Source organism: Bos taurus, chromosome 23 (assembly GCF_002263795.3).
Source record: "Bos taurus isolate L1 Dominette 01449 registration number 42190680 breed Hereford chromosome 23, ARS-UCD2.0, whole genome shotgun sequence".
Classification (NCBI taxonomy): domain Eukaryota; kingdom Metazoa; phylum Chordata; class Mammalia; order Artiodactyla; family Bovidae; genus Bos; species Bos taurus.
The window spans coordinates 12,805,803-12,829,280 of NC_037350.1; the positions used below are offsets into that span (position 1 = coordinate 12,805,803).

Sequence of the window (23,478 nt, forward strand, 5' to 3'; positions counted from 1 at the left end):
ACCCACTCCAGTGTTCTTGCCTGGAGAATCCCAGGGATGGTGGAGCCTGGTGGGCTGCCATCTCTGGGGTCGCACGGAGTTGGACACGACTAAAGCGACTTAGCAGCAGCAGCAGCAGTAGTTCTTCAGGCAGTCCTCTGCCAATCCTCTCTCAGGCACACACTGCTGAGTTTCACCCTGTGACCCTGAGTCCACAAATAATTCTAATGCTATACCCTACCAGCACTCACAGAATCTCTGGCCATTAACCCCATGGTGCTGTATTTTAAATGGTGTGCCCTGGCATCTTCTTCCCTGGTTCTTGACATACTTCTGTCTCCAGCCTATGAATTTCTCTCATTCTCTGTAGCTTCTACCAGCAGTTTCCAAATCAGCCTCATTGTTTGCCCAACCACAGCAGCCCATTTTTCTGAGGATTCAGATCGATCCAATAGTGTAAGTCAAAAGCATGCAATGCTTCACAGTGTCTACACTGACTTCCTTTCCCTATGCCCCTAGAGATCTAGAGATCATGCCTTTAAAGTTAAAGAAGACCTGGGTCCACAAAAGCTTACTTCAAAGTTAATTTCTAATTTCAGTTTCCCAAGTATGATTCAGAGACTTCTACAGTTTAGTGAATTCATATGACAGGCACAAGTGTGGTTCTCCACCTGGGACATCAGATTCACTAATGAGCCTCAATAGTGTATATTCTGCTGAATTATAATCACATCTCTAATCTTGGAGTGGTTTCCACTTTTTCTTCAGGCTCCTTTTTCTCAGTTCCAAGAGGATTTGATCCTGAGGAGCAGTTCCCCCTGAATATAGTCGTCATGGGGATGAATTGCGATGAGTTCCATCTCAGAAAATGGACAAATAGGCAAACAGAACCCGGACAGACAGAAACTGCAAGCTTGACATCATAAAAGAATAAAAAGATTGGTATCCAATCTTTACTGAAACATCTGCTGAAACACCAAAAAATTATTCTAATCAAAACATAGAGCAAAAGTAAAAAATTCTCTTTCCTTCTAAATACCTGTGAAAGCATTGCAGCTGCCTCTCCCCGTCAGTCTGTCTCCTCATTATCTCCAAAGACCCCAGAACTCTTTAAAAGCTTTGCCTCGTGCCTTTTGTCTTTCTCTCCTTGTCTTTCTCTTCTTTCCATGTAGTGCCTCCAGTCTGCTCCACTCCTTTCTCTCATCAACACAACCAAAAGCCAGACTTATTTGCATAACAGACTTTCCTTAGAAGCCATAGAGGGAGGGAGGCTGTGACAACTCAGAAATTAATTTTTCATCCCAATCCTGTTATAAAATTTACGTTTGATCATAGTAATCCTTCTGTATTACAGAATGCAGAACTATCTCAATGGGGCAAGGACAAGAAGTACATGCTCGAAAGCTGATTCAGATGTCAATGCAGCAGGTATGTAGCAATGGAAACTACTCTTCATGCAACTTTCTTGATATGATTCCTCTGGCCATCTGGTCCACCTAGCACCACCCCTATGATGGGTAGAGTGTTCTTCCTGTGATGCTCAATTTTCCATTTTGATTCACGCATATAGAGTAAACGTTGGTTACTTAAGGATTTTGAACCTCCAGCTAGTTGGCTCCTGACATCCCCACAAAATACTTGTTCCATTTTCTAGAGCATGTGCTCCATTTTTATTTTCACTAAATATTTTTTGGTAATTTGGCAGACACACTTTCTGGTTCATAAAGAATGCAGCTCTAGCAGTCTTGGAATGTCATGATCAATATTAATAGATAGTGCTTAAGAAGTGACAGATTGAGATAGTCAAATTTCAATTTTCGGTTAAAGTGAGCCTTTCATTTTTCATTAATGGATAGTTTCAGGCAAATAAGAAATATTTGAGGGTGTTATGTTTAAATATTGATAACAGTTTTTACTGAAAATTGCAAGCTGGATGGAATGTTGAGAAATATTTTTCATCACACCTAATAAATACACAGGACATTAATTTTCTAGAAAAGCTTGGTTGATCGCAGTTTCAGCAGCAATAAGAAATTGCACCATTTATAAAAATAAAATAAAGTCTTGGTTTATTTTTAAGCTTTTGATCTCATAATGTCCCTAGCAACTTTTCCCTGGGAATTAATGACTATAGAGGGTTAATGGGCTAAAACTCTGCTTGGGTCATCAAGTTTTCAGACTAACCATTAATTCTCAAGTGCCCTAAGCCTTAATCTTTATCAGTTAATTAAATTCAATAATATATGGTATTTAATTTATATATACCAAAGCAATTATATATAGTTATTTTTACTCAGATAAAATGATTCACTCTGTTGAATGATCTGACTGTTTGACTTTGGGCCTTAAATAATTTCTTTAGTTTCCACGAGTGAGAAGCTTTTAAATTTGAATACAACATTCACATTAACTTTCTTTGGAATATTAGTTTTTTTTATAACTTCTGTGTTCTGTGTCTCAAGGTGGGATAAATATTGATAATATTTGCAGTATAAAAATCAAACAAACAGAACTTCCCTGGCTGTCTAATGGTTAAGATTCCGAACTTCCAATGCAGGGGGTGTGCGTTCGATCCCTGGTTGGGGAACTAAGATCCCACATGCCATGAGGCATAGGCAAAAACAAAACAGATAACAACAATAATACCAACAAAAAGCGTGAACAGGTACAGCCACATTGTCACTTGAAAGATTTAGGATAAAGCTGACATTGTGGAATTCAGAGCAGGGAATCAGAGAGTAACTGGGTCCACAAGGACCCAGAGTTCTGACCATGAAGTTCATCTTCTTGACGATCTGGTTGTCTAGACCAAAAAGTCCCCTTTGCTATTTAAGCCAATCTGAGTTGTATTTTCTCTTGCAGTGTAAGGCATAATATATATGCCTTACCATATGTATACTGAGCTCAATAACTTGTAGCTGTATTTATTCGATCTTGTTGCATAAAGTATATCAAAGCATCAGCTGGCTAGTAAACTATGTTCTTATAGAACTGTGATGGTTATGTGACATATTGTGAAGGTTTTATCAATATTTAGATAGTGCTTAATAAACTTTGTGGTTTCAGGAACATCTGGGAGGAGTGATGACAAAGAATAAGATTTAGTGTTGGGGTAGGAGGCGGGAGGGAGGTTCCAGAGGGAGGGGACATATGTATACCTGTGGCTGGTACATGTTGATGTATGGCAGAGGCCAACACAATGTTGTAAAGCGATTATCCTTCCATTAAAAAGAAATAAAATGTTGAAAAAGATTTAGTATTATGGTAGCAGGCATGCTCAGTCACTCAGTTGTGTCCAACTCTGCGACCCCATGGACTGTAGCCTCTGTAGATAGGATTTTCCAGGCAAGAATACTGGTAGCAAATGTCACCAAATGTATTGCCTCTGGTGAAGTAAAATTTGTGTTTCAAGGCAGGAGAAGAAAACTGTAGCGTAAAATCGGCTCTGGCTGCTCGTTTGGGCCTCCTGCCTGCCCTGTGCAGTGTGTCTGCATTATGCATCAGCCAGGCCTCCTCAGAGGTGGGAATGCCTGCTCCAGTGCAAAGATCAGGTTTATTTTTCCCCATTTCTTTGACACTAACAATGTAGCTTCTTACAGATTAGCATGGTGACTTGTTGCTGTCTTTGTATATGCTTACGTGGACTGTGAATCTTTGGTGAACTTCATGTGAAATGTCAGCATGTCATTTTGATGTATGATCCTTTGTCTTGAAAATGCCTATGACTGTGCCTTTGACTTCTAATAGGTGGGACAGTCAGAGCCTCTGGGTCTATCTCCCAGGCTATAATCCTCAGTTTGGCTTTATTAAAATTCTCTCTTTTCTTCCTAACTTGATTGTTGATGAATTTTCGTCAACTCCTCCAACTTTCATGAGGTCATGTGCATCTCTTTGTGACAGTGGATGGCTTGGCTTTGGCGTGAGTCCCTTCTGATTTACCTTAGGCCAGACAAGTTGCAAATTCCAAAATACCCGTTCTGACCATTAGATGGTGCACACACTGTACTTAATAAAGTCTGACTTCGTTTTAATTTCTGTTCCTTTCTGAACCAGGGGTGACAGAGTAACATTCATTTTGAAACCTCTTGATTCCAAGTAACCAGCTTTACCAGAAGCAGGGGAAAAAACGTTTGTATTGACATATAATAATTCCATTAACATATGTGCTTAAAACAGAGTATTCACATGCCCCGAGCAAAAGTTTAAAAAATATTTGTATGTACACTTTGTTTCCATTAACATATATGTGCTTAAAACAGAGTATTCACATGCCCCGAGCAAAAGTTTAAAAAATATTTGTATGTACACTTTGTTTTATTAAAATCATAGCAAAAAAGTTATGAGGAATTAACACGAGGTCATTTTTCAATACAGGGTGGCTGGGTGTTACTGCAGAATTGTCACCTTGGCCTAGAATTCATGGAAGAATTGCTGGAGACTTTGACCATCACAGAAACCATCGATGATACTTTCCGAGTGTGGATAACCACCGAGCCGCACATCCGGTTTCCCATTACATTGCTTCAGGTTTGTTACTATGAGATGAGTGTCTTTGCCTTGAGACTTATACAAATGAAGGTGACACTTCTGTCATTACTGAAAGATGGCAAACGTAACAGGCTTCTTTTGGTCAAGTCTGCATTGTAAAATCTTAATGCCATGATCGTCAAAACCTTGACTATAATCATCAAGGTTATATAGTAAATATCCCCACAAGAGAGTTATGAGACTCGGTATTAATTTATTGGGTTTTAGCTCTGATCAATGTGACTAGTTTACATGGTGCCTTTTTATGTACCACAAGCATATTGTTGTCTGATGTATTGTCATTTCTATTTTATCCTTCGCAGTAATTCATAGAAACAAAAGTACTATTTACCCTTTTTTTTTTTTTTCACTATTTGTTTTTTATGACAGACTTCTCTCAAATTCACTAATGAGCCACCCCAAGGCGTTCGCGCAGGTCTGAAAAGAACATTTGCGGGGATTAATCAAGACCTCCTGGACATCAGTAACTTACCCATGTGGAAGCCAATGCTGTACACCGTAGCGTTTCTGCACTCCACCGTGCAGGTAACTTCTGGGAACCGTGTGCACTTTCAGAAGATGCTAGCGATGTTATGTTTGCCCCCCTGCTCCACGGTCTGGTGTCCTCACCACGCTTCCATTTTCCTTCATGGCAATTTTTCCCCCACCTGGCACGGGATGCGCATATTTGCGTATGTATTTAAAGCATCTTCCTGCCCCCAGCCCCAACCTCGGCCCCTAGAGTGTAAGATTCTCTGGGGCGATGACTCTGTCCTTTGGAAACTGCTGGGTCTCCGCTTGTCACAGCAGCAGCTGCAGCATTGCCAGAGCTCAATACATGTTTGTGGGATGAGCAAGCGAATTGCTCTGATAGGAACTGGATCTTGAAAGTTGCCTATGCTGCTGTTCTCTGTACCATCTCATGTAATGCTAGCAATCACCTTTCAGGGTAGGATTTATCACCATCTGCAAAGTGAGGGAATTGAGACTCAGAGAGGTTAGGCAATATTATGTATACCATCTCATGTAATACTAATAACCGCCTTTCAGGGTAGGATTTATCACCATCTGGAAAATGAGGAAATTGAGACTCAGAGAGGTTAAGGTCCTTCCTAAATGGTGAATCTAGGAGTCACACCCCATGTTGCCTGCCTTGGATGCAAGTATGTTTGGACCCTCGTCCCCACTGGGGACAGTGGTGCCCATGGTGTTTGGAAGATGAGTCATAGGGCTCGGCTGTCGTCTTCAGGTTGTTTCTGATTTGCTTGTACTGTGTGGCTACCCAGCAGTGTCTCCATGGGTTCCCGGTTTTGTTTTTTCATTTGTTACCCCTTTGTTCTATGTTTGGATTTTGTTCTGTATTTGAAAGCTATATAATTTTTAATTAGTAAATACAATTAAATACAAATAAAAATAAATCAGTAATTTGTTTGTTTTTGGCCGCACTGGATCTTCGTTGCTGAACACAGGCTTTTTCTAGTTGTGGCGAGTGGGAGCTATTGGAGTTGTGGGGCGTGGGCTTCTCTCATTGTGACGGAGCACGGGCTCCATAGTTGTGGCGCTCTGGCTTAGTTGCCCTGTGGCCTGTGGAATCTTCCGGACCAGGGATTGAACCTGTGTCCCCTGCATTGGCAGGCACATTCTTAATCTCTGGACCACCAGGGAAGCCCAGGCTGTGTAATTTTAATGTACTTGATTCACTCTTGATTTCACGGAGAGATAAAGGGGCTCCTTGAACTCTTTCCGACATTTCTTCTTTTCCTGAAGTTGGAGTGAGGACAAAATAAATCAACTGGTTTGAACCAGGAGTCAGGGTTCAACTGTGCCCAGCGGCCAGCAGAGCTTGACCTCATCTTTGCCTGCCCTGCCCAAAGGGAAAGATGGAGGGAAATTGGGTGCTCCCCCCAGGAAATACTGGGCGTGTTTACCCGCAGGTTCCCTGTTGCCGCCACTTTACCAGGTATAACACTGCCCAACAGAGAGGCAGTGCAGAGGGACACTGGTGTTTCTCTGCCCCCACACCCTGAGAAGTTAAAATCAGAATAAATGCTTTGTGGGTGGTTGTTTTTTACTAAGTTCCACTGTGGCCTCTGGATTGATTGTAAATTACAATTTTCATGTCACTGAAGCTGATTTCATACATTCTTATCTGGGAATTGTTGGGTTTGCTAGACCTTATCACACTCTAATACAAACAGTGCTTTAACTCTGATATTTAATGCCCAATTCACAAACAGTAAATTTTATGGTTCTTTTCCTAGTAATGATGGTTCAACTTTTCCACCATGCTTATCACGAATAGACGTTTGGGGGTATTTTCCATACGGTCAAGACGGCAGTCTGTGTTTTTAGTGGCCATTATCCAAGTGCTAAAAAGAAGAAAAGGAGTCTGGGCCAGTCATGCAGCCAAAGTGTACTTGCACTTAATGTGACTCATATTTGGATTAAAACAAACAAAAAAAATCTCCACTGCTAGGGCCATGAAGTTCACAGTGGCATGTCTATAAAAAAATTGTGACGATCTCTTAAAATCCAATCATAGTGTATTAGAGCACTTCATAGAGAGTCAGGAGGCCTGGGCTTTAGACTTGTTGTGACATCAGTTAGCTATGTAAGGTCGGTCCAGTTTTATCCCTTTGGGGGCCTCTGTTTCCCCATCTGTGTGTTTCAAGGCAGAAGGAAGTGATCTTTCAAGATTTTTCCCATTTCTAACATTCTGTTGTCCAGCTCTATGATTACACAAGGAGTGTAGATAATTCAAGCATTTCCCCTCACCCTGCATCCTCCATTCTAGTTTCAATTAGAGAAATGTTTTAATGTTTTTCAGTTAGACAAAATGTCCTCGGTCACCCTTCTCCTCCTGCCCTCAGTCTTTCCCAGCATCAGGGTCTTTTCCAATGAGTCGGCTCTTCACATCAGGGGGCCAAAGTATTGGAGCTTCAGCTTCAGCATCAGTCCTTCCAATGAGTATTCAGGGTTGATTTCCTTTGAGATTGACTGGTTTGCTCTCCTTTCTGTCCAAGGAACTCTCAAGAGTTTTCTCCAACACCACAGTTCCAAAGCATCAATTCTTTGGTGCTCAGCCTTCTTTATGGTCCAACTCTCACATCCATACAGGTCTACTGGAAAAACCATAACTTTGATGATATGGACCTTTGTTGGCAAAGTGATATCTTAGCTTTTTAATGTTGTCTGGGTTTAATCCCTGGGTTGGAAAGATCCCCTGGAGAAGGGAAAGGCCACCTACTCCAGTATTCTGGCCCGGAGAATTCCATGGACTGTATGGTCCGTGGCTTCGCAAAGGGTAGGACACGACTGAGCGACGTTCACTTTCACTTCAGGTTTTTCATAGCTTTCCTTCCAAGAAGCAGGCATCTTTTAGTTTCATGGCTGCAGTAACTGTCCACAGTGGTTTTGGAGCCCAAGAAAATAAAATCTGCCACTATTTCCATTCTTTCCCTTTCATTTGCCATAAAGTGATGGGACCAGATATCATGATCTTAGTTTTTTGAATGTTGAATTTTAAGCCAACTTTTTCACTCTCCTCTTTCACTTTCATCAAGAGGCTCTTTAGTTCCTCTTCACTTTCTGCCATAAGGGTGGTGTCATCTGCATATCTGAGGTTATTGATATTTCTTCCAGCAATCTTAATTCCAGCTTGTGCTTCATCCAGCCCGGCATTTCTCATGATGTACTCTGCATATAAGTTAAATAAGCAGGGTGACTTATACAGCCTTGAGGTACTCCTTTCCCAATTTGGAACCAGTCTGTTGTTTGATGTTCAGTTCTGTTATTCCTTGACCTGCATGCAAATGTCTTAGGAGGCAGTTAAGGTGGTCTGATATTTCCATCTTTTTAAGAGTTTTCCACAGTTGATTGTGATCCACACTGTCAAAGGCGTTAGCATAGTCAATGAAGCAGAAGTAGATGTTTTTCTTGAATTGTTTTGCTTTTTCTATGATCCAATAGATGTTGGCAATTTGATTTCTGGTTCGTCTGCCTTTTCTAAACCCAGTTTGAACATCTGGAACTTCTTGGTTCACATACTATGGAAGACTAGCTTGAAGGATTTTGAGCATTACCTTGCTAGCATGTGAAATGATTGCAACTGTGCAATAGTTTGAACATTCTTTGACATTGCCTTTCCTTGGGATTGGAATGAAAACTGACCTTTTCCAGTCCTATGGCCACTGCTGAGCTTTCTAAATTTGCTGGCATGTTGAGTGCAGCACTTTCACAGCATCATCTTTTAGGATTTGAAATAGCTCAGCTGAAATTTCAACACCTCCACTAGCTTTGTTTGTAGTGATGCTTCCTAAGGGCCACTTGACCTCACACTCAAAGATGTCTGACTCTAGGTGAGTGATCACATCATCGTGGTTATCCAGGTCATTAAGACCTTTTTTGTATAGTTCTTCTGTGTATTCTTGCCACCTCTTCTTAATCTCTTCTCCTTCTGTTAGGTCCTTGCTGTTTCTGTCCTTTTGCCCAACTTTGCATGAAATGTCCCCTTGGTTTCTCTAATTTTCTCGAAGAGATCTCTAGTCTTTCCCATTCTGTTGTTTTCCTCTATTTCTTTGCATTGTTCGCTTACGAAGGCTTTCTTATCTCTCCTTACTATCCTTTGGAACTCTGCATTCAGATGGGTATAGCTTTCCTTTTCTCCTTTGCCTTTTGCTTCTCTTCTTTTCTCAGCTATTTGTAAGGCCTCCTCAGACAACCACCTTGCCTTGCTGCATTTCTTTTGGGGGAATGGTGTGGTCACCGTCTCCGGTACAATGTTGCAAACCTCCATCCATCATTCTTCAGGCACTCTGTTTATCAGATCTAGTCCCTTGAATCTATTTCTCACTTCCACTGTATAATCATAAGGGATTTGATTTAGGTCATATCTGAATGGTCTACTGGTTTTCCCTACTTTCTTCAATTTAAGTCTGAATTTTGCAATAAGGAGTTCATAATCTGAACCACAGTCAGCTCCTGGTCTTGTTTTTGCTGACTGTACAGAGCGTCTCATCTTTGGCTGCAAAGAATATAATCAATCTGATTTCGGCATTGACCATCTGGTGATGTCCATGTGTAGAGTCGTCTCTTGTGTTATTGGAAGAGGGTGTTTGTTGTGACCAGTGCCTTCTCTCATGCACGCCAGAGACTCTTGGAGGGCACAAACAAAACCTGTCACACCAGGACCCAGGGAAAGGAGCAGTGACCCCCACAGGAGACTGAACCAGACCTGCCTGCGAGTGTCTAAGGGTCTCCTGTGGAGGTGTGGGTCAGTAGTGGGCTGCTGTGGGGACAGGTGCACTGGCAGCACAGTCCTGGGACATGCAGGCAGCATGCAACATAAGTCCTCTTGGAGGAGGTCACCATTAGCCCCCCAATAAGTCACCAGGTGGGTGATCCACAAACTGGAACCTTGAGACCTCCATGAACGGTGTGAAAAGGCAAAAAGATATGACACTGAAAGATGAGCTTCTTAGGTCAGTAGGTGTCCAATAAGTTACTGGGGAAGAACAGAGAAGTAGCTCCAGAAAGAATGAAGAGACTGAGACAAAGCAGAAATGATGCCCAGTTGTGGACATGTCTGGTGGAGAAAGCAAAGTCCAGTGACATAAAGAACACTGTTGCATAGGAACGTGGAGTGGTAGGTCCATGAGTCAAAGTAAATCAGTTAGGATAGACCTAGTCTGATAGAAAAATCCAGAATTCTTTAGGGGCTCGTGGTCCTGCGTCAGCAGCATTCATGTCACCTGAGACTTCTAAGAGATGAATCTCAGGACCCACCCCGGATCTGCTGAATCAGAATCTGTGTTGTAATAAGATGCCCAAGTGATCTGTGTGCACGTTAGGGTTTAAGACACAACTGTTATAGGAAGGACTATTCTGCAAAGAAAGATTTTGGCTTATATTTTTCTATTGTTGGATATAAAAGCCAAATACCTGATTTGTTAATTGGTGAATTGATTCTTCCCAATTTTCCTGGATGTCCCTTGCTTTCTACAACATGATATATATACTTTTGTCCTTTAGAGACTGAATAAAAGAAGAGGGAATTGGTTCATGTCACATAATCCGAAGCTTCTGGACTAGGGAAATTGGTGGCAAAACTCACCCTCGGCTCTCCAGTGCTGACGTGGAGACAGAATTTTGGGTGAAGTAGAAGAGAATAGCTTTATTGTTTTGTCGGGCAAAGGGGGCCACAGTGGACTAATGTTCTTGAAACTGAGTGTACCAGCCTGCAGGGGGGTAGTGAGGAGTCGTACACTCAGCTCGTGGCCATTCTTCTGACTGGTTGGTGGTGAGGTAAGAAGGACTCAGCATCATCAGTTATTTGGTTCCAGCTGGTCTGATGTCTGTGTGTTTGTGGGCAATATACAGGTAACTTCTTCTACCTGGTGGTGGTTCCAGTCTCTATAAAACAACTCAAAGGATGTGGCTCAGAATATTGTCTGTAGTCCTTGAGGAAGAACCAAAGGTCCTTGACATTTTTTTTTTTAATGACTAAGCTATTATTATTTCTTCCTTTTGTATTTTCTCACCTCTCTGATTAAATTTTCAACTAAAGTTTTTCTACAGACGGAAGGCAGGTGAAGGACATGGTTCGGGGCGTCCATTCTGGGAAGAGTCTGCTCACTTCCAAGGGGTTCGTGTTGGAGTCCATCACACATGAGAACGCAGGACCAAGTGGTGGAACAGCCACCCCCGCCTGCCCTCCAGTGTTTTTCTCTTACCGAACCATGGCTTGGCCTCATGCTCCCCACCTCAAGGGCATCATGTGTTATGTGGATCCTACTCATTGCAGAGGATGAAATGAGCAGCCCTCCTCTCCTGCAAGGAGGGCAAGTAGATTTGACTGATCAAGGACAACTGTCTTGGGTAGAAGAGTGGCGGAGGGTGTCTTGAGGTGGGAGCAGGCTTACCCAGGGGGAGGGGGTGACCTGGGGGCCGCCATGGAAACTTGCATAGATGCACCAACCAATTCTGCACCAAGTTCTGCTCACTCCCGACTCCCCCAGCTTCCCTCCCTCCTCCTCCAGGAACTTGGCTCTGAGGTTACTGCTGCCGAGTCAGCTCTCACTGCAGCCAGCTGATGTCTCTGCCTCGGCCAGCCAGTCCTCCTGCCCTCCCCATGGGAGCCTTGCATCCCAGTGCCCTGGTGCATGCCTCCACTTACTTGGCCACTACTTCTTGAGAACAATTCCTGCATCCTCTGAAAGATGACTCGAAAGGGAAGCGTCCTTCTGGTGTCAATATTCTCTCACTACCATTTCCCAGAAGCTCCAATGTAGCACTATCCTGGGCTTCAGAGCAAGCCCACACTCACCCCTCAGGATTTTAGTTTTAAATATATCCTCCTCCAAAGTCTGGGTCTTCTGAAACTCAACAATTCCATCTGTAGTCTCCTGCCAACAGTTCCTGCAGAAGTTTAGGAAAACATTGGCTGTTTTGTTCCCCCTGATGATCCCTGTACTGCCCCTTGTGGCACACCACATTGGACCCTGAGCATCTTAAGCAGGGTTCCAGCAAATTGAACCTGTGAACATCTTAAGCATCTCTCTTAAGCATCTTACCTTAATGACTGGATCCTCAGCCACCGCTTGGATCCAGAATCCCTTGGAGGAGGCATTGTGGTGAAGTTCTCAGACCTTTGTAAAATTTTCCACGTGATTCTAGTATTCAGTGAGAATGGAGAATAACTGCCAAAGAGCCACTGCCCTTGGGGGAGGTGTCGTTAGTCATTTTTATGTCCTTTTCATGGTTTGGATATTTCTCTTTCTCACTTTGGCTTGCCACATTGAAGCCCATGTTTGGGACTTATGAGTGATACACAACTTTGTGAGGTTTATTACAAGAGTCTTTGATTAGCAGCTCTAACTGCCTGCAGGGGCAATTGCAAACTTGGAAATTTTACCATGGCTATTAAAATATTTGTTAATATTTAATAAAAATGGCCATATCTGTGGGGCTCAGGGAGTACCACTGTTAACAGTTCCTCATTTAGAAAAGTGTTTACTTTTCTGACTTCCTTTTTAGGTTTAAGCCTTGACAAATACTCAATTAAAATTTAATAGTCTGAATACCAGTTCTTGCTTTGGGGAGGTGTGATAATAAAGTTCTTAGTGCAAATCTCTTGAAAATAATTATAGTAACATGATACAGAATTTTTTAAAAATATCTTTTACACGTTCCTGTATAAAAGGGGTCAGAACCCTTTTTCCCAGGGGTTCTGACTATTTCTGTTAATTATTTTAACCTATTGATGTTTCTGGAGAAGGCAATGGCACCCCACTCTAGTACTCTTGCCTGGAAAATCCCATGGACGGAGGGGCCTGGTGGGCTGCAGTCCGTGGGGTCACTAGAGTCGGACACAGCTGAGTGACTTCATTTTCACTTTTCACTTCCATGCACTGGAGAAGGAAATGGCAACCCACTCCAGTGTTCTTGCCTGGAGAATCCCAGGGATGGGGAAGCCTGGTGGGCTGCTGTCCATGGGGTCGCACAGAGTCAGACACGACTGAAGCGACTTAGCAGCAGCATTGATGTTTCTCTTATATTGTCCAGTATGGATTTTATTTTTTATTTTATGTTAGCTCCAGTTATTAAATAAATAGGATGCAATGCTCTAAAGAGAGCCTTGCTTTGAAGATGAGCCTGAAATGATTCTGCACTGGACTGTGGGAGAGAAGATTGTTAGGCTGAGGTAGATTCTAACATAAAACTGGAAATGGCTTTGACATCGTTAAAACGATGATTTCATTGAACATCTCTTTGGTGTTCTATGGAGGGTTCCACATTTCCATATTGTGTTGGTAGTTGTGTTTTATGTATCCTTTGGAACAGAAAGTAGGAACTGTATTGGTTAAATTCAGTAGGGAGTAGACTAGTCTTCCTAAAATCATGACTCTAGAAACTGAATAATGGATTAACAACTCCTTTCTGCTGAGTCAGGTTTAGCTCTTTCTTCTGATGTTCAAATCTGTCTGCGTTCCATCCACCCCTGAATCATCACGTGGGGCTGTGGTTCCAGATGTACTCAGCAGAGGCTGTCCCCTGCTGCAGTGGCACAGTTCTGCAGCCTCTTTCTGGACAGATCGTGAGCTCTGCACTCCTGTCTTTGCTCCTGACCTTGACCAAGCTCAGGATTCTTTTCTCCCTTCTGTTCAAACACCAGCTGCAATTTCGTTCTTCCCAGGAGCCCTTGATTGAATGTCTTCTTCAAGCTTAACGTCTGTGAAATTTTGACAGTTAATTATACTTACTACCGTTTTGTCCTCCCCTTGTTTCTAAGTCTTATTTTCTCAGCTAGATTAAAACTTCTTGCAAATGCACTGATTCTAATATTTTTCTATGATATCACCTAGGACTCATAATTTCAAAAACACTAATTGGATCGGAGAGATTCAATATTCCAAATATTCCAAATTCTAGCAAAGTCCTCTGCTTTTGAGCTTCCAATGAGTTCTTCGGTCACAATGGTTTGAGTCTATCCTGGTATAAATCCAAGGTGCTACTTCAGTTCAGTTCAGTTCAGCCGCTCAGTCGCGTCCGACTCTTTGCAACCCCATGAACTGAAGCACACCAGGCCTCCCTGTCCATCACCAACTCCCGGAGTTCACTCAAACTCATGTGCATTGAGTCAGTGATGCCATCCAGCCATCTCATCCTCTGTCGTCCCCTTCTCCTCCTGCCCCCAATCCCTCCCAGCATCAGAGTCTTTTCCAATGAGTCAACTCTTCACATGAGGGGGCCAAAGCATCATTCCTTCCAAAGAAATCTCAGGGCTGATCTCCTTTAGAATGGACTGGTTGGATCTCCTTGCAGTCCAAGGGACTCTCAAGAGTCTTTTCCATCACCACAGTTCAAAAGCATCAATTCTTCGGCGCTCAGCCTTCATCACAGTCCAACTCTCACATCCATACATGACCACAGGAAAAACCATAGCCTTGACTAGACGGACCTTTGTTAGCAAAGTAATGTCTCTGCTTTTGAATATGCTATCTAGGTTGGTCATAACTTTTCTTCCAAGGAGTAAGCATCTTTTAATTTCATGGCTGAAGTCACCATTTGCAGTGATTTTGGAGCCCAAAAGATAAGTCTGACACTGTTTCCACTGTTTCCCCATCTATTTCCCATGAAGTGATGAGACCAGATGCCATGATCTTCGTTTTCTGAATGTTGAGCTTTAAGCCAACTTTTTCACTCTTCTCTTTCACTTTCATCAAGAGGCTTTTAAGTTCCTCTTCACTTTCTGCCATAAGGGTGGTGTCATCTGCATATCTGAGGTTATTGATATTTCTCCCTGCAATCTTGATTCCAGCTTGTGCTTCATCCAGTCCAGCGTTTCTCATGATGTACTCTGCATAGAAGTTAAATAAGCAGGGTGACAATATACAGCCTTGACGTACTCCTTTTCCTATTTGGAACCAGTTCCATGTCCAGTTCTAACTGTTGCTTCCTGAACTGCATATAGGTTTCTCAAGAGGCAGGTCAGGTGGTCTGGTATTCCCATCTCTTTCAGAATTTTCCACAGTTTATTGTGGTCCACACAGTCAAAGGCTTTGGCATAGTCAATAAAGCAGAAGTAGATGTTTTTCTGGAACTCTCTTGCTTTTTTGATGATCCAGTGGATGTTGGCAGTTTGATCTCTGGTTCCTCTGCCTTGTCTAAAACCAGCTTGAACATCTGGAAGTTCACAGTTCACATATTACTGAAGCCTGGCTTGGAGAATTTTGAGCATGACTTTACTAGTGTGTGAGATGAGTGCAATTTTGCGGTAGTTTGAGCATTCTTTGGCATTGCCTTTCTTTGGGATTGGAATGAAAACTGACCTTTTCTAGTCCTGTGGCCACTGCTGAGTTTTCCAAATGTGCTGGCATATTGAGTGCAGCACTTTCACAGCATCATCTTTCAGGATTTGAAATAGCTCAACTGGAATTCCATCACCTGGTGCTACTTAGGTGTTGTTTTTTTCTTAATTGTCACTTATAGGAATCAATAAGTACAAAAAAAAAATAGCAAGAAAGTGAAATGACCTCATTTGTGAAAGAAAAGATACCTAGATTTTGTCCTTTTTTCCAAGAGGAATTAAACCATCTGTGATTTTAGTGAACCAACCTAAGAAGTGAATGTTCACAAATAAAAATTGATAGTAATGTAAAATGAAGCAAATCTCAGCATTAGGACAATTTTCAAAGATCACATTTTAAGGAACAACTGAATTGCAGTCACTCAGTGCACGTAAATGGGGACGTTTCTGTAGAGCCAATTTAACCAGCTTTGGTAATTGGAAAGGAAGAATTATTCTTCATTCAGTCTCCTGTCTAACTGACCAGCAAATTTTAAAAATTAAGTCAAAATGGGTAAAACTGTTTTAGAGATGATTCTTTCTTTTAATGGGAAAACATTTGCATTTTAATTATAAGTGTATTTTTGCATTTTTCACTTTGAAGTCTTCAAGATGGAAGTAATTCTAGAGACTCAAGGGTTAGCCGAATGCGTTTTTGTGTTAATGTCCTATAGATCCTCCAAGCCACCCTTGCTCCTGGAACAACCTGAACGAGGCTCACCTGAGTGAGCTCTGATTAGGACAAACTCTGAATACCAATTCTGAACTCTTAAGTTCAAATTCCTGGGAGAGGGGATGTTGTTGGTCTTGGGCTGGTTGTCCACCTTTGATCTAATTAGCTAGAGTGGAAATGGGAGTCCCTCCATACAAATGCCTGATACCTGACAACCCAACCTAAAGAAGAACAGTTCTAGAAATAATGGTAGCAGTTTACATGTCTAAGGGTTGTTTGTCCTCAGTCTGATCTCCCAGGGCCAGGACATCTGGACCCAATTTAATTTTGATTTAGGATACACTTAAAAGCATATCCTGTGCAGTGTGTGTTCAGTTGTGTCCAACTCCTTGTGTTCAGGAGTCTTTGTTACTCCCATGGACTGTAGCCCACTAGGCTCCTCTGTCCATGGAATTTTCCAGGCAAGAATGCTAGAGTAGTTTGCCATTTCATTCTCCAGGGGATCTTGCTAGGCCAGGGATCAAACCTGCATCTCTTGTGTCTCCTGCCTTGGCAGGTGTTTTCTTTACCAAAAATCAGTAATTAAAGCTTCTCACTTTCTCAGTTTCTTCTCTGACTTGTCTGTGAATTTGCCCAAATGAAAATTCATTTAGATTCCTTTAAATGGTAGTGTTATTCATGGTCTAAAGCATGGAACAGCTGCAGAAAGAAGTATTGGAATGGTTCGTGAAAACCGTGTGTGTGTGTGTGTGTGTGTGTGTGTGTATCTATGTCTGTGTATGTGTGTTGGGTTAGGGAAAGCAAAAAAGAGAAAGAAAAGCTAGTATACATTTAGAGGTAGAGAAGTGGAATTGTATCTTCCCACCAATGTATCAGGATTCTACTCTCCACGAGAGTGACACTTGGATCAATGGTCAGGAGCTAACCTGAATAAATAATTGAACTTTTCTTAGACTGACTGTGTGCTGAGGCAGGGAAAGCTGATGGTATGGTAACATTTGAGTTAATATATGTGGTTTGCTAGGTGATCAGGGTCTGAAAATATCAGTTCTGACACTCACATACCTTTAAAATGGTCTCAGAATATCAAAGCAATTGAGTCATTTGGCTTGAGCCCTGTTTGATTATTTATGAGTAATTTGATGATTTGAAATGATTAACCACTGTTTCACAGGAGAGAACAAACAAGGGCAATATGTTTTAAGGCAGGTATGTCATGTTTTACAATAGAAAATGTTTAGTTTTCAAAATCTGAAACTGCAAGATTACAAAGTGATACTAGCAGGGAGTCTGAACACCCTGTGAGCTTAGGTTATTCAACTTGAAAAGCAAAAATTCAAACCCTTACACTTCACATTTGAAACTTTCAAGAGTCCAATTTAGAACAAGTGAGTTCCTTCAACAGCTGTTTTTTGAGCACCTACTGAACTTTCTTGAGCTGACAGTGGAGACCTAGATTTTTTAAACCCCGGACTCCAATTTGGCAAATAGCCAGAGATTTGCTTTTTTTTGTCAACCATCTAGAGCCAAGGAAAAGTATTTCTAATGTTTGCTGTATCCCAAACCAAATAATGGTTTGGGATATATTCTTTTATGATGTCAACTTACTTCAGTTCATGCCTTACTTTTACTGTAGTTTGTTTGAATAATAAAAAGGAATCAGCTGCAATACAAGTTAAAAACCTCACTCAATACTTAACTTTTCTTTGGTGTTTTTAAGGAGCGACGCAAATTTGGTCCCTTAGGATGGAATATTCCTTATGAGTTCAATTCTGCCGACTTTTCAGCCAGCGTTCAGTTTATTCAGAATCACCTTGATGAATGTGACATTAAGAAAGTGAGTGAAATTATTTCTTTTTGTTTGTTTGTTTTCATTGCTGTCTTTAAATCAAAGTTCTAGAGACATTCACAGTCTGGGATATGCAGTGACCCTGCTAACGTTCCCCCCAGTTCTTCCAAAAGGGATCAGTCATTCCAATCACCTGTTTACTGGTCCAGCCATTTCCAGTCACACCTCGACTGCCCATCGGAGTGCACTGGGGCTCTCCATTTCACACTTGTGTCCCCCACCCTCACCCTACCTCTGTCTCTCCCAAGCACATGCACAGCAGAGTCAGAGCTGTGATGGATGAACTCGTTGTTTTCAGAAACAGCACAGCCTTCTTCACATCACATCCCAGTGCCTCCGTGTACTTCCAGAGAAAGTATACCTTGAATCAGACTTTCCTTCCTTCATCTCACTCATGCCACCTCAGAATCCTCAGAAGTGAGGATGTTATCTCCCAGCCCACGTGGAATTTCCTTTGCACCCTAAGTCACATCTTAAAAGATGCTATGCAGATAAATAGCAGTGATTTGTAACAACATCATTGGTCATGTAGCACTTCACAGTTTTCAAGGTACTCGTGTGCAGGCTCTCATTTTTATTTTCACAACTGGGTGAGGCAGATACAGAAGGCATTACCATCATCCCTGTTTGACTGATGGGGTACTAGGCTAAGGGCTTCCCTGGTGGCTCAGATGGCAAAGAATCCACCTGCAATGCAGGAGACCTGGGTTTGATCCCTGGATCAGGAAGATCCCCTGGAGAAGGGAATGACCACCCACTCCAGTATTCTTGCCTAGAGAATCCCATGGACAGAGGAGCTTGGCGGGCTACGGTCCATGGGGTTTCAAAGTGTCGGACAGGACTGAATGACTAGCACTAGGCTAAAGAGAATAATGGACTTCCTCAGGGTCACTGGACTAAGAACACAAACTCAGTTGTTCTTTCACATGTGTGTTCTAAGGAGTTCGAAATCTGTTTTTTATTCTGTGATTTTGAGCAAGTTTATGAGCCTCTCAGAACCTGTGTCTTCATCTATAAAATGGTCATGGTTTCCAAGAGGAATAAGCAAGTTAGTATTTGTGTGTATGGTGTGTAGTCAGGACTCAGTAAATACGAGTTGCCTGTCGTCTCTCCCTCTCTTCCTTCTCACAGTAGATACCTTCTCACAAAGATAATCATAGCTTCTTCAGTACCAGTATGATGAGGGTGAGCCGTGATGAATTGTTATCTGGCTAGGGGAGAAATCTAGAATCAAACCATCATTTTTCCTAGAAATTACAAAGGGACATTAAATTTGAGTATGACATTTTGATGAAAAAATTATATGGGTTTGTATCTGTGATTGTTTATCATTTTTTATGTACAAATGACAGTTATCTTGAAATAGCTGCTTTGAAAGGCAATGTAGCTGAAAAATAAAATTTTAACCAAGAGAAAGTAAATAAAAATCAAGCATCCCTACTTCTCCTACCCCAAATGTATTGAAACTTTTTAAAAATAAAGAACTACTAATATCTGAAATGTGTTGCTTATATAAGATTCCTATGGAAATTAATAAATGGTTTGATGTAGTCATAGCTCACACAATGAGTCAGAGAAAGATTGCATTGCAGAAAAACCTTGTGAATAATTTTCTAGATGTTCTCATACAGATTCAGAAAATATATTACTAAGAAAGCATATTCAAGCATTGATTACTTGATTTTTCTCCTTTCCTCATTTAACGTGACTTTTTTCTGCTCTAACAGCTTGGCATTACTATAATGAACATTATTGGTAATTACATCCACAGACTGAAAAATAGTCTTCTTTTTCCCCTACTTTACATAATCAATGAGCAATATATTCACTGATGTTTAGTATTGTAAGTTTTTCTTTGGTGAACAAACCATAGCAATTCAAGTCGTGTAAGAGCAAAAGAGTTATTAATATAAGATAATGAGTAATTTTAAATGCAGTCTAGCTAGTGCTTCCCTTTTCAGAGCTTTCTTTTAAAGAAAGAATCGAAATGTTTAGAATTCTTTGTTTGGGTTGACAACGAATAACTCTTTTCTATTTTTTAATAAAGGGTGTGTCGTGGAATACCGTTCGGTACATGATTGGAGAGGTGCAGTATGGGGGCAGAGTCACCGATGACTTTGATAAACGTCTACTTAACTGCTTTGCTAGAGTAAGTCAACTTAGAAAAAAATACCATAGATACACATCTCATTGCATCTTCCTATTAAATAAGAATATTTTTGGTTCGTAATAGGTAAGCCGAACTGAAAGGGAAAAAATATAGAGCAGAGCCGCTGAAAAGAATCGGCCAACCAAACCAAAACCAAACCAGCTAGCAATCTACTTGTCCAAAACAGAACAAAGGTCAACTCTCAATGATCTATAATCTTCTTCTGTATAGACTAGCTGCTCATGTCCACCTCCCCTCCTATAAAAATATTGGACATAATACCTCTGTCTTTTCCTCTGAAAAGGGGAAAAATCTTCAGGGCAATTTCAAGCCCCAAGATAAGTGATCGGAGAATGAGCCAAAATTTGAGTTTTCTCATCTCTTTCCATTAGGACAGACAATTGAAAATTGATGAAGTGGTTTTTTTTTTCCTCAGTGCCCAGTAAAATCTGCATAGGTCATGTGAGCAAACATTTTCTAGAAAATATTATCTCTTAGCAATTCTGGCTTTCACACCAAGGATGAATGGTATAAGTACATCTGCTGCTGCTGCTGCTGCTGCCAAGTCACTTCAGTCGTGTCCGACTCATAGACGGACCCCATAGATGGCAGCCTTCCAGGCTCCTCTGTCCCTGGGATTCTCCAGGCAAGAATCTATCAGACTCAAATTGTTCTTAAAACTTTTACATGTTAAAGACGCAATATACGTTACCTAAGTGGGAAAAAAAAATCAGATACAGGAGTATTTTATGGTTATTTGGGTTCTTTGCATTAGGATCTAAATTGGTAATTCTTAGTTTTTTTCCCACTTTAACAAAATTGAGACCTCAACAACAAAGCATAAGCTTTGGGGGTATTTTGGTAAACTGGAGGTTGACCAGAAATCTGAATTGTTTTTCGACCTTTACTAAGGTTTTTCTTAAAACTGTATTTGGAGAAAGGTGGATGATAATAAGTGTTGGTAAGGATATACAGAAGCAGATCTCTAGGGAAGTAATTGAACAAAACTTAACCAAAACTAAGTATTATGGGTAGATACATCCCAGAACATTTCTAGGGGAAAAAAAGCCCACACATGGATATGTATAAAAATGTCATGGCAAGACTGTGCACGGAGCTGCAGGTGACCATTGTTGGTTGGATTCTCCGGAAGTGGACTCTTAGAGGGATTCTGCCTGTGGTCCTCCCTTCCCCCAAGGGCATGATCTTGGTTGAGGCAGCTCCCTTCCAGGGCAATTCCTGGGAGGGACAGTGTTGTGAGCCCTCAGTAGCCAGTACTCCAGACAGCTGGGGGAGCCAGTTCCTGGGTCCTGGAGAAGGATTTGGTGGCACATCACAGCATCCACTGTGGAGATGAACAAGCCTAAGAGAATAGATAAGAAGCCTGAGAGAATAGATAAGCAGTAGTGGGTGAGCACATGTATTGCCATTGCTTACCCTTCAAAGGTGCACTGGTAGCACTGAGTCATATCAAGGGTGTATGATGGGACTACTCTCTGAACCAGAATCCCACTCTTGTGTGTATGTCGCAGAGTAATTCTCAGACAGGTTTGTGGACACGTACAAAGACATTATCCGTAGTATTGTTTGGGAGAGTGGAAAGTTGAAAGCAACCTGAGGGTCTGTCGGGTTGAGGAGTTAGAGGAGTTAAATGAAGAGTTAGAGAAGGAATAGAGGAGTTAAATGTTGTATGCCTGTCATGGAATACAATGCAGCACTTGGACGAAATGGTCCATATGACATCATGCATAAATCTTAGGAACATAGCATCAGGTGCAGAGCTTTCAAAAATAAAATGAGACCTATAGAGTGGTACCTGGGTAATTTCTCAAGGACAAATACATACTTTCAAGGACATATATCAAGTATATTTAAATAGAAGTCCCCAAAGAGGAGACTGCTGCTGCTAAGTTGCTTCAGTTGTGTCTGACTCTGTGCGACCCCATAGATGGCAACCCACCAGGCTCCCCCATCTCTGGGATTCTCCAGGCAATAACACTGGAGTGGGTTGCCATTTCCTTCTCCAATGCATGAAAGTGAGAAGTGAAAGTGAAGTTTGCTCAGTCGTGTCCGACTCTATGCGACCCCATAGACGGCAGCTCACCAGGCTCCTCCGTCCATGGGATTTTCCAGGCAAGAGCACTGGAGTGGGGTGCCATTGCCTTCTCCAAAGAGGAGACTAGGAGTGAATATAAGGGCTAAATGGGAAAAACTAAAGTGAAAAGGGTCTAGAGACCTGAGAATAACAAATGAATATGATGAACTCACCTCTGTATCTGAGATTTAAAAGAGGAAACAAAAATGGCAACCCACTCGTGTTCTTGCCTGGAGAATCCCGGGGATGGGGAGCCTGGTGGGCTGCCGTCTATGGGGTCGCACACAGTCAGACATGACTGAAGCAACTTAGCAGCAGCAGTAAGCATATTTGTTAGAATATGTACAAGTACCCAAATTGGAGTTTTGGCACTGGAGACTGTGAAAAGTGGATAGATTCTGGACATATCGTACAGATACTACCAGCAGAATGCTGATGGGGAAGGAAGGGGCAGGGTCAAGGATCACTCCTAGTTTTGACCTAAGTAACTGGATGGAGAATGGGATTACTTACAGAGAAGAGAAAGAATTTCTAGGGGAAGAAATTTCACTGGGGGTGGAAATTTCCTAATTTTTGCTTTTATATGCATATGTCGTCTGTTTTCATCGTGTAACCTATGAGATGCCTACTGGACATCCAAGTGGAGATGTCTAAGACTGGAAGTTCCATAAGGGCAGGGACTTCACCTGTTTGCATCACTGTACCTGGAATGGATCTCTCACATAGTAGGCACTCAATAAATATTTGTTGAATAAGAGAATGGATGAAGATAAACAGGCAGTTGGATATACAGGGTGGAGCTCAGGAGAGAGCCCAGGGCTGGAGAAAAGGATTTGGGATTTGTCATATGTAGATGGCATTTAAAGTCAGGAGATGAGATGAGATCATCATCTAAGAAGAAAGTGTAGAGAAAAGGATGAAAAAAGAAAAGAAACTGAGGACAAATTCCCGAGTACTTTAATATACTTTAATGTATCAAGAAAGAAGAAATGTCAACTGAGAGAGGTCAAGGAAGATAAGGAAAGGGAATTGACCTTTACTGACTTTTAATACTGATTATTTAGTATTTGCCTGATATAAAAAAATTTACTTACTTTAAAATATACATGGATGTATGCATGCTAAGTCCTTTCAATCATATCCAACTCTTTGCAGCTCCATGGATGGTAGCCCACCAGGCTCCTCTGTCCATGGGATTCTCAGCAAGAATATTAGAGTGGGTTGTCATGCCCTCCTCCAGGGGATCTTCCTGACCCAGGGATCAAACCTGCATGTCTTAAGGCTCCTGCATTGGCAGGCTGGTTCTTTACCACTGGTGCCACCTGGGAGACTCCTAAAAATTTATATAAGACAGCTCAAT

General features: G+C 41.7%; 1 protein-coding gene across 1 annotated transcript in view; it reads left to right on the forward strand.

Moving 5' to 3' along the window:
- The window catches only part of DNAH8 (dynein axonemal heavy chain 8), a 328,304-nt gene that overhangs the window by 245,233 nt on the left and 59,593 nt on the right, over positions 1–23,478 (forward strand). The window contains exons 82-86 of the mRNA XM_024983878.2: positions 1,334–1,407; positions 4,354–4,506; positions 4,897–5,052; positions 17,746–17,862; positions 19,922–20,023. Of these exons, the coding sequence (XP_024839646.1) occupies positions 1,334–1,407; positions 4,354–4,506; positions 4,897–5,052; positions 17,746–17,862; positions 19,922–20,023 (602 nt within the window). The remainder of the gene's footprint in view (positions 1–1,333; positions 1,408–4,353; positions 4,507–4,896; positions 5,053–17,745; positions 17,863–19,921; positions 20,024–23,478) is intronic.